Consider the following 17,799-nt stretch of genomic DNA (forward strand, 5'->3'; position numbering starts at 1 on the left):
CACAGGGTCATGGGCACAGGATAGAGGAGTACTGGCTGCGGGGTCTGACCCCCACCCCCGCCCAGGGCTAAAATCCCCTAGACACACCCTGGAGAGTGTGCGAGGGCCCCCGACATTCTCACTGCAGATGGTTTTGACCAGGTCAGCTGTTGCCCTTAAACCCTGAGCTGGGGCATCCCAGAGAAAGGGATCTCTCCCTTTCCTGCTCTGTGTCCTTGGGCAAGTGACAACCTCTCTGAGCCTCAGTTTTCTTGTCTATAAAATGGAGACAATAATACCTCCTAACAGCCAGAAAATTGATGAAATATGATACATCAAGTGTGCAGCACAGGCCTGGCACATAGTAGGTGCTCAAGACATACCAGCTACTACTACCACTGTTACTCAGTCACTTCCATTACCCTCTGCTCTCCCCTGCAACAGCGATGCAAGGGACAAGAGAACTTGACCAGCAGGAGGCTGGGTGATAGCTCTGTCTGTGCTTTACTCTGGCCTGAATCCCCAAGGAAAGCCCCCTCTCCACTGCACAAGCCTTTATCCTGTGCGCACTCTAGGACAGATCCTGTGCTGGCCTCTTGGTAAACGATTTTGGCCACAACAAGCACGTCCATGACCCCAGGAACGCGAGGCCGTGAAGGAATGAATTCTTGTTCAAGCCCCCTGATGAGGTTCCCAGGCCTGCAGGTTCCCCTCATTCCAGAGCCTCCTCAGCCTCCCCAGAAAGGCTTCTTAGACCCACTTGGTCACCAGAGAGTAGCAGCACAAAACTGAACTGTGGTTAATGTGAGTAAAAAAAACCCCTGTCTCGTCTTCTGTTTAGATTAAGCTAATAGAAACTGAGTTATTGCAGCTGACACAGCTGGAGTTAAAGAGGAAGTCCCTGGACACAGAGACACTCCAGGTATGTAGGGCTCCCTGCCCCTGCCCTCCTTCACGTGGTGAGACCCCTACCTGGTGCTCCCTCCCAGCCCCTGGCAGCCACTCACCAGCCCCTGAGAGTCAAGGGCTTCCCCAGCAGACAGAGGGCAGAGCTCCTCTGTGGCTGTGACACCAGAGAACACCCCTCAGCCCCAGAAGGCCCAGTGCAGGCCAAGGTTAGAGGTGGTCAGCCTGTTGCGAGGCAGGAGGGTCAGAGGAAGGAGGGTTTCATTGCCAAGGCTCCCCCGCTCCATCTCCATCACTGCGTTTCCTGTGCTGGGTGCGGGCCTGCCGCTGAGCTCCTGTCTCTCTCTGTAGGCCGTGCTTTAGGCCCCCGGGCAGACATCCTCCAGGGCTGGAGCTTTTGGGTGTCCCGGGTTGTCTGGAGGAGAGAGCCCAGCCACATCTGTGTAACTCCCTGCAGGCAGCATCTCTGGGGCGCCAGCCCGAGAGTCTTGCCCACACAGATGAGAGGGCAGCAGGGACTGGCAGCTGGCGTCCTGGACTGGATGCCTGGGAGCCAGGTGTGACCCGGCACAGCCCTGCTGTGCAACTTTGGCAGGTGGGGAAGGAGAGGCAGCCCTTTCCCCTCTCTGAACCTCAGCCTCTCCAGCTGCAGACGGAGGGCTGGATGGGGTGGTGTGTGAGGACATGTGCCTGTGCCAGGAGTTTGAGCAGAGCCTTCGGTCTGTCACTGTCCCTGTGTCTGTTCTCAGTGGAGAAGTCTCAAGCCATCCCATGGACTCCTCAGTGCAGTGAAGGGTCTGGGGTCCGGATCCCTGGTCTCAGGTGCACCGCAGGTGTGCTGTGTGCCCTTAGACAGGCCTCTGCTCCTCCAGGCCTTCTTCCCCTACTCCATAAGATGGCAGCGGTCCTCCAGGCCCAGCCTGTGCCATCAGGCCATCGAAGAAGGCTGAGCTAGCAAGGGAAAGCCCTTTGTGAGCCTTGAAATGATCTCCAGAGATGAGGGGACTGGGGCTGCTCTCAGAGAAGCTGTGGCCATCATGCCTGGCGGGTGCCCTAGTCCCTGCCCACAAGTGTGGCAGGGCTCTGGCTGTCGGGGCCCCCATGGGGTTTCCAAGAGCAGGCGCGGGAGTGAAGCAGGGACCCCAGGCTCTGGTTTGCACGCACCTCCATTTGTGTGGGGCCCCACACCACTCCCCGCCATTTGCTTCTGCCCATGTGCTCTGTTGTCTGGGAGACCAAAGGCAGGCACCTGTGGCTTGTCATTTCTTTTGTTTGATGTTTCTTACCATCCCATTGTCATCAGTCACCAGGATCCCATGCCTGACTTAACCCCACAAGGAAGAGAGATGCAGGCTTAGGGGAAGGGGGGCAGAAGGGCCTCTTAGCTTTGTCCCCCAACTCAGCCTGGAGGCACTGGGCAGAGAACCGAGTGAGCGGGAGGCCAGGCCCTTCTCCATCCTGCCACCGCGGGACTCCTGCGCTGCCGCCAGCTCACGGTGGTGCGGGGTGTGGTCTTGTTCGCAGGAGATGATCTCGGAGCAGCGCTGGGCCCTCAGCTCCCTGCTCCAGCAGCTGCTCAAAGAGAAGCAGCAGCGAGAGGAAGAGCTCCGGGAAATCCTGGTATGTGTTTGGCTTCTGTGCTCAGCATCACACACACATTTGCTTTTTTTTAACAGACTTGCCATTTTTAGAAACACCTGTTATTCAAGTAAGAGTTATTCATCAAAGAAAAACTGGAAAGTACAAAGGAAAATAATTGCATTTCCAAGCGTTATCTCCTGCCATTTTTTGTTTGTTTGTTTGTTTGTTTGAGACAGGGTCTCACTCTGTCGCCCAGGCTGGAGTGCAGTGGCGCAATCTCAGCTCACTGCAGCCTTGACTTCCTGGGCTCAAGCGATCCGCCCACCTCAGCCTCCCGAGTAGCTGGGACTACAGGCATGTGCCACCATGCCTGGCAAATTTTTTTATTTTTGTAGAGATGGGGTTTCGCCATGTTGCCCAGGTTGGTCTCCAACTCCTGGGCTCAAACGATCTGTCTGCCTTGGCCTCCGAAAGTGCGGGTTTTACAGGCATGAGCCACCGTGCCCAGCCTCTCCTGCTGTTTTGATGCATATCTTCCAAACATTGTGATGTATCTTTATAGCTGTTCGTGTATGTGCCTTTTAAACATGACATGCTGCATACCCTTTTCGAGCAGCCTATTTCCACACATTCTTTCAAGTCATGAAACTATTCCTTGAAGTCCTTTCTCAAGGCTGTGCTTGGCCCCTATTGTTGAGTATGTGGATTACTTCTGGTTTTTAAACTTTTCTAGGCAATGCTCTCCGAATGCCTTTGTAGTCGAGTATTCGGGAACAGCCATGAGTATTCACTCCAGACAGGACTCACTATGTCCAGGGCAGGCCGTTTGATAAGCTTTTGGCAGGAGTGGCCCAGCTGTCCCCTGTCCCCTGATGGGTTTGACACTGGCACATTTTCAGCGTGGCAGAGGCCCCCTTGAGAGTGTCTCCTCTAGACCCAGAGGGCACCCAAGCAATGAGGACAGAGGCCAGGCTCACCATCTGGGGTGGAAAAGACCGAGTCATTCCTGTGTCCCTGTGAATGCACCAGACGCCCTCTGAGCTGCGTCCTAGACCGGGCCCTGTGCAGGTTTAGAAGAGAGAGACCAGCTTCTTCTGGAGCCCTGAACAAGCCAAGTGGTGCCTATGCCCATCAGAGGAACCTGCCTGTTCCTCACGGTGCCCTACTGCCATCTCCTACGCATCAGGTTACTTTGCAGATGGTGCTTTGGCGCTGTGCCGTAGCAGCCAGGTACTGTGGCTGGTGCTCCTGCCCTTGTAGGCCTTGGGGGTCACCACCAAAGGAGGAAGCACTGCCCCAGCAGAACACAGCCCGTCTGGCTCCTGGGCGCTGGAAGAGAGGGGCTGCAGCCCGGGAGGGCCAACGACGGAAGGGAGCAGTGGGCATGGCCAGGTCCAGGAGGAGCCCCCAAAGGACAGTCAGGCCCAGCAGGGATTGGGAAACGCTTGTGCTGATCCCATTCCCCACGTCATGCCAGCCTTCACTGAGCAGCTCCGTTGTTCTGAGCATGGGCTCTGGAGCAAGACAGGCCTGGGTCTGATTCCTGGCCCCACCCTGGCAGGTTACTCATCACCCTGAACCTCAGCTCCCTCACCTGGGAGGTAGAATCTCCTTCACGGAGTTGTGAGAATTAATGATGGCATCTTTAGGTGCACAGCATGGTCTGGCACATGGTACTGTGAACATGTCAGCCACGCCTGTTGTCACTGTGGCCGTTATCAGCATCGTTTGTTCACTGCTGTATTCCCAGCACCTCGAACAGTACTCAACGAAGAGCTATCGAATGGCGGAATAAAAGAATCATGTTCAGGCTGGGCGCGGTGGCTCACGCCTGTAATCCCAGCACTTTGGGAGGCCGAGGCGGGTGGATCATCTAAGGTGGGAGTTTAGGACCAGCCTGGCCAACATGGAGAAACCCCGTCTCTACTAAAAATACAAAATTAGCCAGGTGTGGTGGCGCATGCCTGTAATCCCAGCTACTCGGGAGGTTGAGGCAGGAGAATCACTTGAACCCGGGAGGCAGAGGTTGCGGTGAGCCGAGATCATGCCATTGTACTCCAGCCTGGGCAACAAGAGTGAAACTCTGTCTCAAAAAAAAAAAAAAAAAAAAAAAGAATCATGATCAATAGCACATTGATCGTTCTTTGGCTCCGTCAGACAGTGAAGCCCACTCTAGAAGCTGAAGGTGTCCTTAGCGCCTGTATCCCCCTTTCCTGGCACCCAGGAGGCAGCCTGGGCTGTGTAATGCTTGTTCTCCCACAGGCAGACAGAGGGGGTACCTCCCAGAGGGAGTGGCAGAGTGTGGTACCAGGTGGCAGAAGCTCAGGTTCAGGTGCTCCACCTGACCAAGTGTGTGGCGTCGGGCAGGTCAGCTGCCCTCTCTGAGATCGTCTCAGCAGTAAATTGGAGAGAGTGATGCTTCCTGCTTTTCTCATTTCTATAAACTATAGACAATAAGCGGGTGGGAAAGTTCTCTGTAAAATAACTAAGTGCCAGCTGGTCACAGTGGCTCACGCCTATAATCCCAGCACTTTGGGAGGCCGAGGTGGGTGGATCACTTGAGGTCAGGAGTTTGAGACCAGCCTGGCCAACATGGTGAAAACCCCATCTCTACTAAAAATATAAAAATTAGCCGGGCATGGTGGCACACACCTGTAGTCCCAGCTACTCGGGCACTCCAGCCTGGGTGACAGAGCAAGAGTCCATCTCAAAAATAAAAGTACCAAGTGCTGTCCACCTGCTCAGAGGAGCATAGTTCATAACTATCATTTTTGTTTTGTTTTGTTTTTTTGAGACAGAGTTTCGCTCTTGTTGCCCAGGCTAGAGTGCAGTGGTGCGATCTCAGCTCACTGCAACCTCCGCCTCCCAGGATCAAGAGATTCTCTTGCCTCAGCCTCTCGAGTAGCTGGGATTACAGGCATGCACCGCCATGCCCGGCTAGTTTTGTATTTTTAGTAGAGATGGGGTTTCTCCATGTTGGTCAGGCTGGTCTCGAACTCCCGACCTCAGGTGATCTGCCCACCTTGGCCTCCCAAAGTGCTGGGATTATAGGCGTGAGCCACCGCGCCCGGCAACCATCGTTATTACAGCTTTTATTACCTTTTGTGACTAACATTGCCTGCTTCATTCCTGGCAGACGGAGTTAGAAGCCAAAAGTGAAACCAGGCAGGAAAATTACTGGCTGATTCAGTATCAACGGCTTTTGAACCAGAAGCCCTTGTCCTTGAAGCTGCAAGTAAGGACTGGTGCCTGCCCCGGCCAGGGAGCCCCGGGGACCTCCTCCCAGAGGCGCCTGTGGTGCCTCCACCATGCTCTGCCTCTTATTTCTTTTCTGGTGACTCTAGCATGCCAGATCCTGTGCCAAGCCCCAGTGGAGACAGAAGTGAGAGCAAGGGAGTGTTCATTCTGGTGAGGGGAACAAGGCACTGGTCACTGCTGTGCAGGGCAGAGACCACTGAGCCCACAGTAGAGCAAAGCCTGTGCCGGGAGCCACTGTCTGTCCAGCACCTGCAGGGACAGAGAGGCAGTTGAAACAGCCCCCTTTTGGTGGATGTTCAAGTTGCTTACTATTTTCAGGTTTGCAGACAGAGCGGCAGTGAACCCCTGGGCCTATCTATCTCTGTGTGTCTACATATGAGTTTTTGCAGGAGAAATCCCAAGTACATTCTATGTATTATGTTATGTATATTCAAACCCTTCATGTCCTGTTGTAAACAGTGGGTTCTTTTTTTCCTTCCGGCTCATGGTACACGTTTCTGCCTTGCAGGAAGAGGGGATGGAGCGCCAGCTGGTGGCCCTCCTGGAGGAGCTGTCGGCTGAGCACTACCTGCCCATCTTCGCGCACCACCGCCTCTCACTGGACCTGCTGAGCCAAATGAGCCCCAGGGACCTGGCCAAGGTGGGCAGCAGCTGTCTGCAGGGAGGGGAGGGGCGCGCAAGGCCGCTGTCCTGACCTGCCGGGGGTTGACCTGCTCCTTGTGTAGTCCTCGTTGAGGCCTGTCCTTACCTAATGGCCCAGGGCCACCTTGCTTCCAGATGGCCAGAACACCCGCCCATCTGCCCCAGCCGCCTGTGTGTGCCCTGCACACTGTCTCACTGGGAAATCCTGGGGAGGTGGGTCCTGTTGACCTGCTCAGACTGGATCTTCAGACTGGAGGGACAAGACAGGCCCTGGGGGATTATCCGATCCAGCCTCTGCCCTGCCTCATGGTATCACAAACTGTCGTGGCCACAGCACTGCCTGAGCCCCTGTTCCTTTCTGGGCACAAGCTGAGCTCTTTACAGCACATTAATCCACTTATTCTTCAAAACAGAATAATCATCGCTGTGCCAGCTAACTTTGTAGCACCTGCACCTGCTGGGCACCATTTTAAGCACTTTTTGTATTCAAACTCACTGAATTCTCCCAGCAGCCCAGCAGGGTACATATCATTATCATCTTTCAGTTGAGACCCAGTAAGGCAATAACTTGGCCCAAGGTCACACAGCAGAGTGAGGTCTCTACCCCAAGCAGTGTGGCCCCAGAGTTCGTGTTCTTTGCCATGAGACTGTCCTGCCCCTCCCTGGACAGATGCAGACACCAGGGTCCGAGAGGACCGGATGGCACTGAGGGTCACAGGCCGTGCCGCTAAGGCTCTGGAGGCTGAGGGACTGTGGGGCTCATGTGCTGCTGCTGCTTAGTGGCTTGGCCTCCAAGACTTCTCTCCTCCCCCACCTAGTGGGGAAGTGGCTGAGGTGTGCAGGTGAAGCCTGGCACTGGGAAGCAGTTGCTAAACCATAGCTGTTGCTAGTGCTGGTTTCCCTTTGGGCCTCAGTTTCCCCCCAACCCCTGCCACACTGATTGTTGGGCTGAGGCCTGGGGAGGTTGCCCTCACAGCTATGGTGCTGCATTGCCTCATCCTGACCGTGGGCCCCGCCAGGCCCCGGAAGGCTTCCATATTTCCAGCAGGAGGTGTCGACGGTCCTGTGAGCCTGGTCCTGTGCCAGGTGGCTCACACCATTTAGCAGGCTCCCGCCCAGGCCACAGTCTGCACTTCCTTGAACTGTCACAGGTGGGTGTCTCAGAAGCTGGCCTGCAGCACGAGATCCTCCGGAGAGTCCAGGAACTGCTGGATGCAGCCAGGATCCAGCCAGGTACCAGCACAGCTCCAGCCTCTTCCGGGCAGGGTTCCAGCCGTATTTGTGGGCTCTGGTGGGGACAGTCATTTGCTTACATTTCAGGATGAGTCCTGAGGGCTGGTTCTAGCCTCTGCTGGTCAGTAAGGTTCCCTCCCAAGGAGCAGGCTTAGGGATCAGTGAGCCCGTTTCACAGATGGGAAAAACAGGCCACCTAATTGGGAGAACAGGAGACCTCCACGTAGCAGTGGAGGGGCCCTCCCAGCTCCCTGTCCCATAGCCTTCCCTTAGTCCACCCTACAGACGCTGGGATCCACACACTGAGGGACTTTGGACTAGAGGGAGAAATAGCCCGTCCCCAGGGCCTGCAGTATGCCCAGTGCTGGGCCTGAGGCATGCCTGTGGACGTGGAGAGATGTCCACAACAGGCTGTGAAGGGGCGAAGGCAGGTCGTGAGGCCCGTGGGGAGAAGGGGCAGGTGTGGAGTCTGGGGTCTGCCATGTGCTGAGCATGATCTGGGAGCCCGGCACCTGCCCACCGCTGTGCATGAACCACATTGCGGAACCTCTGGATCCACCCCGTGAGGAGGCACTGTTGTGGTCCTCATTTTCAAGATGAGGAAACTGAAGCACAAAGAGGTTAGTGTGTCCCCTGTCAGGTCCCACTGCTGGCACATGGTGGAACCACTGGGCTTGCCTGCCTCCCTGGGGAAGAGGTGAGGGGCCAGAGCGGGGGTGAAGGAGAGGGCAGACTTGTGCTGCTGGGCTGGGCAAGGCTCTGGGGAGGGCATTTTTAGCCAGAGCCAAGGAAGAGGCGGAGGAGCTGAGGTGAAGGTAGAGTTCTGGACTAGACCTCAGTGGGGAGGCCCCAGGGCTCCAGGGGTCTGGGCTGACTGCAGCCCCAGGATAGCTTCAGGCACCAGTTTTGCAGCCACTTTTACTCCAGAGACATTGACTCAACCCCTAAAAAGTCATTAAACTTCTTAGCTTTTTGATATCAAGTCATGTGCAGAATAGGCCCCTTCTGGATATTCCTGACCCCCCAGCTCTCAGACTGGAGATCAGAAGAGTTTTCCATCAGGAGTTGGGGTCACCCCCGGCAGACAAGCCTCACATGAGCAGGAGTCACAAACAGGTGCCCTTTACCCTGAGCGGGGTGCAGTGCCTCTGAGCCCAGCAGTCCTCAGGACTGGCTGCTTCTCACTGTTTGAGTCATCCCTGGAGCAAACAAGCAGGTTCTTCCTCTCCATAGCAGATCGGCCATGAGGATCTGTGGCCACATGCAGAAAACGGATGCCTGGGCTGCTCAGGGCTTCCTGCTTGTGCCCATTGGCAGGGGAAGGGGCCATGGTGGGATCCGTCCTCAGTTCCAGAAGGCAAGGGAAACCCTCAATTTCCTAGCAATTCTCTTATTACTCCCAGAAATCGGTATACTTTATATCAAATATAGAGGCTGGGGCCAGGTGTGGTGGCTCACACCTGTAATCCCAGCACTTTGGGAGGCTGAGGTGGGCGGATCACCTGAGGTCAGGAGTTTGAGTCCAGCCTGGCCAGCATGGTGAAACCCTGTCTCTACTAAAAATACAAAAATTAGCCAGGCGTGGTGGCGTGCACTTGTAGTCCCAGACTCAGGAGGCCGAGGCAGCAGAATTGCTTGAATCCAGGAGGCAGAAGTTACAGTGAGCCAAGATCATGCCATTGCATTCCAGCCTGGGTGACAAAGTGAAACTGTCTCAAAAAAAAAAAAAAAGGAAAGGAAAAAAACAAATATAGAAGCTGGGTGCAGTGGCTCATGGCTGTAATCCCACACTTGGGGAGGCCTACGCAGGAGGATCACTCAAGCCCAGGAGTTTGCGACCAGCCTGGGCAATATAGGGAGACCCCTTCTCTACAAAAAATAAAATAAAATTAGCTGGGTGTGGTGGTGCACACCTTAGTTCCAGCTACTTGGGGGGCAAAGGTGGGAGGATCGCTTGAGCTTGGGAGGTCGAGGCTGCAGTGAGCCATGATTGTGCCCCTGCACTCCAGCCTGGAAAAGAGTGAGACTGTCTCAAAAACAAAACAACAAAAAAATAGAAAAAATTAGCAAGGCGTCATCCCAGCTACTCTGGAGGCTGAGGTAGGAGGATTGCTTGAGCCTGGGAGGTTGAGGCTGCAGTGAGCTGTGATCATGATACTACACTCCAGCCTGGGTGACAGAGCAAGACCCTGTCTAAAAAAAAAAAAAAAATATATATATATATATATATATGAATGCCTCCTCAAAAGGGTAGTTTGGGGGCAGCACTGATCCCCTTAGAGTGTCTAGTGTTGTAACAGCTTTTAAAAAATCGTTAGTTTTGGCCGGGCGCAGTGGCTCATGCCTGTAATCCCAGCACTTTGGGAGGCCGAGGCGGGCGGATCACGAGGTCAGGAGATCAAGACCGTCCTGGCCAACATGGTGAAACCCTGTCTCTACTAAAATTAGTTGGGCACGGTGGCGTGTGCCTGTAGTCCCAGATACGCAAGAGGAGAGGCTGAGGCAGGAGAATCACTTGAACCCAGGAGGCGGAGGTTGCAGTGAGCCGAGATCGCACCACACTGCACTCCAGCCTGGCGAGAGTGAGACTTCATCTCAAAAAAAAAAAACTTTAGTTTTTTCCTGTTATAAAAAACAATGCTTGTAATTCAAGACGTAGAATAAAGTGAACCGTGACCAGGAAGGGAACAAGGGATAGAGTCAAGGAAGTGGGTGGCTCACGTTGCATGATAGAAAAAGAGACTTAGCAGCCAGGTGCATTGGCTCACGCCTGTAATCCCAGCACTTTGGGAGGCTGAGGTGGGCAGATCACCTGAAGTCAAAAGCTTGAGACCAGCCTGGCCAACATGGTGAAACCCCGTCTCTACTAAAGATACAAAACTTAGCCTGTCGTGATGGTGGGCACCTGTAATCCCAGCTACTCGGGAGGCTGAGGCAGGAGAATTGCTTGAACCTGGGAGGCAGAGGTTGCAGTGAGCCGAGATTGCACCACTGCACTCCAGCCTGGGTGACAGAGCAAGACTCAAAAAAAAAAAAAGAGAGAGAGACTTAGCATTTTGTAAGGGCTGCTTCTGATGTCTTAGCAGGGGATGCTGGCTCCAGGGCAGAACAGCCAGCATGCTGGGGACTCTGTGGGGCTTGGGGCAGGGGAGCAGCCTTGGGGGACCTCTCATTCTGCTCCCCTGGGTCACCTGATGGGCAGCAGCCCATCCTGTCTCCTGGGCAACCAGGTGGAGAAGCCAAGAGCTGGCCCTTTACTGAGAGCTCCTGCCCCAGGGATCTGAAGCTGCATCACCAGATGGCCACGTGGCCCTGGGTTGAGTGACTCCCCATCTCTGAGCCTCAAATGTCTCATCTCTGAAAGTGCCAAGCCCTACTTGCAGGGTGGCTATGAAGGGTCCCGGGGACATTAGAGATCAGAGGACCCACTTAACAAGCGCTGCGGCCATCCCTGCAGAGAGAGACTTCACTCCCATTCTGCAGATGGGAAATGAGGCTCAAAGAGAAGAGAAGAGAGTGTGTGGCAAGGAGAGCACTTCCCTCAGATCTGAGAGCAGAGGCTCCCCCACCCTCCAGCTCACTCACCATGGGGATGGGCAGGGCCACGATGAGCCCCTAGGGGTTGGGGTCAGCGGAGATGACCCTGGCTCAGTCTGTCTATCTGGTCCCAACAGAGCTGAAACCACCAGTGGGTGAGGTCGTCACCCCTACGGCCCCCCAGGAGCCTCCTGAGTCTGTGAGGCCATCCGCTCCCCCTGCAGAGCTGGAGGTGCAGGCCTCAGAGTGTGTCGTGTGCCTGGAACAGGAGGTAAGTCCGGGACCCTCCCCACCCGCCTGCCTTGCCTGTGGCCACCCTCCTCAAATTCTCCAGGTACAGGGTTGTCTCTGAACGTGTTTTCTCCAGTTATCTAAGTAGACTGTGCTCATCTAGAAAGAATGCAGGAAATAAAAATGACCCCCGGTCCCATGACCCAAATGTGAGCCGTGCTCACATCATTTTCCGGACCTTTTTCTTTTTGTTCCTACTTAATAAATACATTAGGAAAAAATTTCCCAAATCATGAAATATCAACAACATGATTTACCCTGCAGAGGCTTTAGAAAATCATCTTTTGGCTGGGCACAGTGGCTCACACCTGTAATCCCAGCAATTTGGGAGGCCAAGGCAGGTGGATCACCTGAGGTTAGGAGTTCGAGGCCAGCCTGGCCAACATGGTAAAACCCCATCTCTACTATAAATACAAAAATCAGCCAGGCGTGGTGGTGGGCGCCTATAAGCCCAGATACTTGGGAGGCTGAGGCTTGCTTGAACCTGGGAGGCAGAGATTGCAGTGAACCAAGATCCCACCACTGCACTCCAGCCTGGCAGACAGATCGAGATTCCATCTCAAAAAAAAGAAAGAATCATCTTTTAAAAATTCATTAACAATTATTGTAAAAATTACACAGAGCAGTGAATGAAATACAAATCCTCCTTTGCCTCCACTGAGGGATCCTACTTAGAAAAGCAGCCATGTTTGCAGTTTGATGATTCCAGGGTCTCCAGTTGACCCGACTCATGCCATGATATGGATGGACCTATTGGTTCCAAATATAATCCCTGTTCTGGGGCCCTTGGCATTCCAGACAGCTTTGAGTGGAGCTTGGATCAGTTCCTGAAAGCAGGAGATGCTGAGGCAAAGTGTGGTCCTGAGTCAGTGGCTGCTGCTCCGGGTTGGGATCATTTGTAGACTGAGGAGTTCAGGGCCTGGGCAAGTGCATCAACAAGAAAGACGCCTGAACACCCTGCGTGCCCTCTGGCAGGGGCCGGCTGAATAGGCCTCCGTCGCCTGTCCAGAGCGCAGGAATATAATCCTCAGTTTTATTTAAGAAAGAATCAGTTGGGGCATTTATATTTTTTACAAACTATAGAGAAATAGACAGCAAACTGCTAACAGAAGGCCTAGGTTACCCGTTTCGGCCATGCCTGTTCTGTTTCTGTGGTGTTCAAATGCCCGAAGGCCCCACTATCAGGTGTTTATGGTAAAGATGCTAAAGAATAATGAAGGGGTCCGGCACGGTGGCTCACACCTGTAATCCCAGCACTTTGGGAGGCCGAGGCGGGCAGATCACTTGGGGTCAGGAGTTCGAGACCAGCCTGACCAAGATGGTGAAGCCCCGTCTCTACTAAAAATACAAAAAATTTAGCCAGGCGTGGTGGTGCACGCCTGTAGTCCCAGCTACTTGGGAGGCTAAGGCAGGAGAATCACTTAAACCCGAGAGGCTGGGGTTGCAGTGAGCTGAGATCACACCACTGCACTCCAGCTTGGGCAACAGAATGAGACTCTGTCTCAAAAAAAAAAAAAAAAAAAGAAGGGCCCGGGGCCTGGGACTCCTGGAACCCGGTAGGGCTGGCCACATGCTCCCGCTCTCCCTCCCCAGGCCCAGATGATCTTCCTCAACTGTGGCCACGTCTGCTGCTGCCAGCAGTGCTGCCAGCCACTGCGCACCTGCCCGCTGTGCCGCCAGGACATTGCCCAGCGCCTCCGGATCTACCACAGCAGCTGAGTGCTGCCCGCCCACCTGGGCCTGGTCCTAGCCCTGCCTCGGCCACTGTGAGCCCCGGGCTCCTGCTCAGCCTTGCGCCAGCCAGACTCGTATGAGGTTCCCCCCTGCCCTGGGCCCCTTCCCCACCACCCAGGAGCCCCCATCCTAAGCTCCAAGCACGTCTGGGCCAGGCAGAGGCGCTCCTGATCCATGACACCACCAGTCTGAATGGTCCCGGGGGCTGGGGCTGGAGAGGCCGCTGCACCACCACCCGAGCCTGGGAGCCAGGGTCCCAGCCTAATCACGGATCTGCTGCCTCCCAGCTGTCTTGACTGAAGGCCACCGCCCCTGCAGGAGCTTGGGTCCTCATCTGGGGGCCATGCACAGTCCTGTCCCACTCTGCATGTGGGAAGGGAGCAGGAGGGCCTGGCTGGGTGAGGGGAGGCCTTCCTGGGAAGGCGTGTGGTGGAGGCCTGTGCTCACAGTGGCACCAGCACCCCTGGGCCTCCCTCTCTGCTGCTCCCCAGAACCCTGGGGCCCTGCTGCTCTCCACAACTGTCCCTCCTTACCCCGTGTAGCTCGATCCGAAGCAGGAGTGTCAGTAAACCTGTCTTCAGCGTGCTTCTGGCCTGAGTCATCACTGGGTGCTCATGGGAGCCCAGGGAGGGGAGGGGACGAGGTCCGGGGATGGGGCTCGGGCAGAGGGCAGCTATTCTCGGGGAAGGAGCCAGGAGTGCACCGCACCTCAGTAGAGAGGAGAGGTCAGGTAGGGCCATCTTGAATGTCGTGTTATCCCAGCGCCCCCTTCACAGGTGGAGAGACCGGGACCCAGAGGCAGCCAGGGCCGGTGATGGCTGCGGCCTGTGCCTCCATGAGCGGAGGAGCCCTGTATGTTCTGTCCATTATCCCAGCGAGGCAGCTGAGGCTGATGGGGGTAAATGCCCACGGTCTTGCAACTGGGACATGGTGATGCGGGGTTTGAGGCCCAGAAGCATCCTCACCTTCAAACCCGTGTAGTTGTGCAGGCTGGTCACTGCACAATTCTTGGAGCCATATACACTTGCACTCGCTGCAGAGGTGCACGTTGATTACGCATTTTCTGGCAGACGGTGTTGAGCCAGGTGCAGCCTCTTCCTTGGGCTCGTGGCAGGCCTGCTCAGAGCACCTGGGCTCTGCCTCCAGCTCACTCAGTGATCCTGGCCAGTGTTTGGGCCCGTTTCCCTATGCGTTCAAACACAGGACGTGGTGCAGCCCTGACCGGCGGGTGGCCTCCAGGGGGCGCCGAGTGCTTGCCCCAAGTACAGCGTCTGCAGAAGCAGGCAGGAGAGTTCAGGTCCTGGGGTGGCAAAAAAATCCCTACGCCTGGGCCTGTTTCCCTCTCACTGAGACCATCAGTCCTGTGCACTGAACGGGGCAGGCGAATACCCTTTGTCGTGTGAGTCATTTCCCAGGCAGGAGCTGGGTGGCCTTTTCCCACCCACAGTTCCCACTCAGTTCCCCCTCCTCCCAACACCCTCCTGGGCTCAACTCGGCCAAGAGGGGAGAGACTGAGGCAGGTGGGGCTACCTCCTGGAGCGCAGTGCTTTGCAGATCTCCTTACGCTCTCACTGGGGCCCAGGGAGGCCTCATGGAGGAGCTCGAGGCTCAGTGACCTGCCAAGGACAACAGCAAGGGACAGCCGCATCCCTGGTCTCCGGCCACACAGCCCTGTGTTCTGTACCTCAGCCCTTGTTGACCGAGGGAGGCCCAGGCCCAAGCCCTAGGCCACCATGGACAGGCTGGCACCAGGGAAGCCAACATCCCCAAGGTCCTGGCTGCCACCCCACCCAGTAGGGACATGTTTTTACTCATAGATGGGGCAACCCACCCCCAACAGCTGCAGGGGCTTGAGGGTTGTTCCTGTGCCACATAAGCTCGGCCCAGGTTCCCTACCTTCCAAGGCCTCAGTTTACACATTGGTGAAATGGTGGTGACGACTGTGTCCACTTTCTAGAGCTCTCTCGAGGCTGCTGTTCCCGCACACAAAGTGGCCCACAGTGAGCGCTTGGTAAACAGCAGTGTGTGATCGGGAGCGTTGAAGGAGCCGGCATCACTGTTTGGATCCAGCCCGAGCCTGGGCCCACCCTGCTGTGGGCACCCCAGGGCCGTGAGTGGCCTTGAAGCTGCTGCCTGCTGCCGTCCCTCTTGGCCTCACCATCACCCAAGGCTGTCCGAAGGGCAACCGGCACAGGTCTGGCTGAGGAAGCTGCCTGAGCTGCCACCAGAAGGCAGGTCACCTTGGACAAGTCCCTTCTCGCTGAGCCTGTTTCCTCCTCTGTAAAATGGAATAAGAACTCAGATCATAAACATAGAGGCACTCAGTCAAGTGAGAAGCCCAGAAAGCTGAGCCATATGGGGGCCTAGACACAGACCCAGCCCAGGACCCCTGTCCCCTACCCGAACAGCACCACTCAAGGCAACTGGCTTTAAATAAAGCGTTTATTGATTAGTAGAAGCATGAACAGTGTGCATAATATTTTCAATACAATATCAGGGAGGGATGATGGGAACCCCTCAAAAGGCACTAGAGGCGCAGATCTTCGGGACAAGAGGGAAGAGATGCGCCAGAGACCAGGGCTGGGGCAGCTGGGGGTCCCTGAGTGCCAGGCGCCACCACACGTCCTGTGGGTCAAGGCCCCTCTGGGGAGCAGGTCTAGGGCACGGAGGATGCAGGGCTGGGAGGGGACCCCCCACCTCGGGGACCCTGAAGGAGTCCATTTCTGCTCTGCCCCCCACAAAGCAGCAGGGGAGGGGTCCTGGGGTGGGGGATGCCAGGCCTGGGCCCATCCTGGCTTGACCCTTGTCCCAGGAACAAGCAGCTGAGGAGGGACGACAGCCAAGCCCAGAGTGACTCACAAGGACATCCAAAGAAGGGACTGGATTTTCAGAGGGAGGTGACTTGGTGACTGAGAGGCAGCAGAGGTCAAACCATAGCCTGACCCCAGACCCTCAGGGAGGGCCCACCCAACCTGTACCCCTCAGGAGCCCCGTCCGGCTCCCCGGGCAACCACTGAGGACCTCGGGGTGGCCTGTAGAAGACAGAACCCAGCCCCACTACACCCCTCACTCCCGCTCCATCCCCAAGCACCAGAGAGACGGGGACCAGAGGGAGACCTGTGGGCCAGGCGTGCGGGAGGGAGGCAGGCTGGGGCCGGGAGAAGGGGATACACAGGCCCATAAAACCTCAGGCTCCCCATAACCCTCACTCAGCCATCTCACTCACTCACCCACCCACTCCCAGCATCCCCCAGGATGGGGGTCCCCTCCTTCACTCAGGACACTTCCCCTCCGCAGACCTGCATGTTCTGGGCCTTTCTCATTTCACCCCAGGCCCGCCCACCCCATGAGGCACCCCCTAAATCTCATCCCTCCACCCAGCACCCCCAGCCTGGCTCCAGCCTGAAGACCCCCTCCTTCCCCTTCCCTCCAGGACAGTGGGGAAAGCGAGGCTGGGTCCACCCCTAACTGCGGAAGGAGCAGGGTCAGGAGGACAGTGGCGCTCCTTCTCCCAGTCCTGGCCCAGCCAGCTCCTGGGTGAGTGGGCGGGAACCCACTGGGCTCACACCAGCTTTCACCTCCCTCTCTCCAGGAAGGATGGCAGCACCCATGAAGGGACGGAGGCCACAGAAGAAGGACAGAAAGGGAGGGGCTTTCCAGCCCCCCAGCAGTGTCCAGCCCTTGGCACAAGCAGGAAAACCCCAAAACCAGCCCCTGCATCTGAGATCATCCCACAGAAGAGAAAACAGGGAGCAAGAAAGTGTTGACTGAACCCAATAAAGTGACTCAGGTGGGCCCGCTCCCTGGCGGTGCCACACAGCCCTGCCCTGCCTCCACCCACAAGGCACAGACCAGGGTGCCCTCCCCAGAGCCGAGCCTGCCTGGGTCCGGAAGGGAACGGCCTGTGCTATGTGCAGCAGCCAGGGACCCACTGGCCTAGAACTCAGTCTGCACCCCTGCGCTGTCCTCGGTGGTGGTGTGGAGGGCGGGGTGGCTGCTGGGGCTGGACACCTGCTCTCCAGTCTCCTGGTCGCTGGGCTTGGGGGGCCCAAGGTCCACAGCCTTTCCAGGCAGATGCTGGAGGGGTGAGGCAGGCGGCGAGGAGGCCTCGGGGGCGGCCTCGGGCTGGGGACTCTCCCCAGCGGGGGCCCCGTTGAGCAGGGGGCCAGCTGGCGGGGGGCTCTCAGCCCGCAGACCTTGGGCCAGCAGGCCTCGGATCTCAGTGACACTGTCCGGGGACGCAGGTGGTGGTGACTCAGGGCTAGCCTCAAAGGGCAGCCCTGCCTCCTCATCCTGGACCACGGAGACCACCTGCTTAGCGCGCCGTCGCTTTTCCGAGAGGGTGGCTGCCTCCGGGGTGCTGGGGCTGGGGCTGCCGCCCCCGCCGCTGTTGCTGTACTCCTCGCCCCAGTCGATGGGGGCGCCCTCGGCCAGCAGGTGCAGGTTGGGGTCGCTGTTGTGCATGACCATGCTGTCCCGGTAGAGGTTGTGCTTCCTCTGCACCGCGGCCTCCTTCACAGCTGCAGGGCCACAGGAGAAGGGTCAGGACACAGCACCGATCCCACAGCTGCCCCTGTGCTGGACTCTGCTCAAAGGAGACCCGGCTCATCGCGCCGTGGGGGTCTGTGATTGGGATGT

At 56.6% G+C, this 17,799-nt stretch overlaps 2 protein-coding genes across 4 annotated transcripts in view; one reads left to right on the top strand and one right to left on the bottom strand.

Moving 5' to 3' along the window:
* LRSAM1 (leucine rich repeat and sterile alpha motif containing 1) overlaps nt 1–13,746 on the top strand; it is a 52,509-nt gene extending 38,763 nt beyond the window's left edge. The window contains exons 20-26 of one of the 2 annotated variants that reach the window (XM_054500029.2): nt 821–901; nt 2,410–2,505; nt 5,603–5,701; nt 6,233–6,364; nt 7,518–7,599; nt 11,274–11,407; nt 13,021–13,746. In XM_054500029.2, the coding sequence (XP_054356004.1) occupies nt 821–901; nt 2,410–2,505; nt 5,603–5,701; nt 6,233–6,364; nt 7,518–7,599; nt 11,274–11,407; nt 13,021–13,146 (750 nt within the window). In that variant the 3' untranslated portion in view covers nt 13,147–13,746. Of the gene's footprint in view, nt 1–820; nt 902–2,409; nt 2,506–5,602; nt 5,702–6,205; nt 6,365–7,517; nt 7,600–11,273; nt 11,408–13,020 lie in introns of both variants that reach the window. The other variant, XM_063650333.1, reaches the window with a different exon arrangement.
* Nucleotides 13,747–15,585: 1,839 nt separating this feature from the next.
* NIBAN2 (niban apoptosis regulator 2) overlaps nt 15,586–17,799 on the bottom strand; it is a 63,717-nt gene continuing 61,503 nt past the window's right edge. For both annotated transcript variants that reach the window (XM_054500028.2, XM_063650332.1), the window contains exon 14: nt 15,586–17,681. In XM_054500028.2, the coding sequence (XP_054356003.1) occupies nt 17,098–17,681 (584 nt within the window). In that variant the 3' untranslated portion in view covers nt 15,586–17,097. The remainder of the gene's footprint in view (nt 17,682–17,799) is intronic.

Source organism: Pongo pygmaeus, chromosome 13 (genome assembly GCF_028885625.2).
Source record: "Pongo pygmaeus isolate AG05252 chromosome 13, NHGRI_mPonPyg2-v2.0_pri, whole genome shotgun sequence".
Taxonomy (NCBI): Eukaryota; Metazoa; Chordata; class Mammalia; order Primates; family Hominidae; genus Pongo; species Pongo pygmaeus.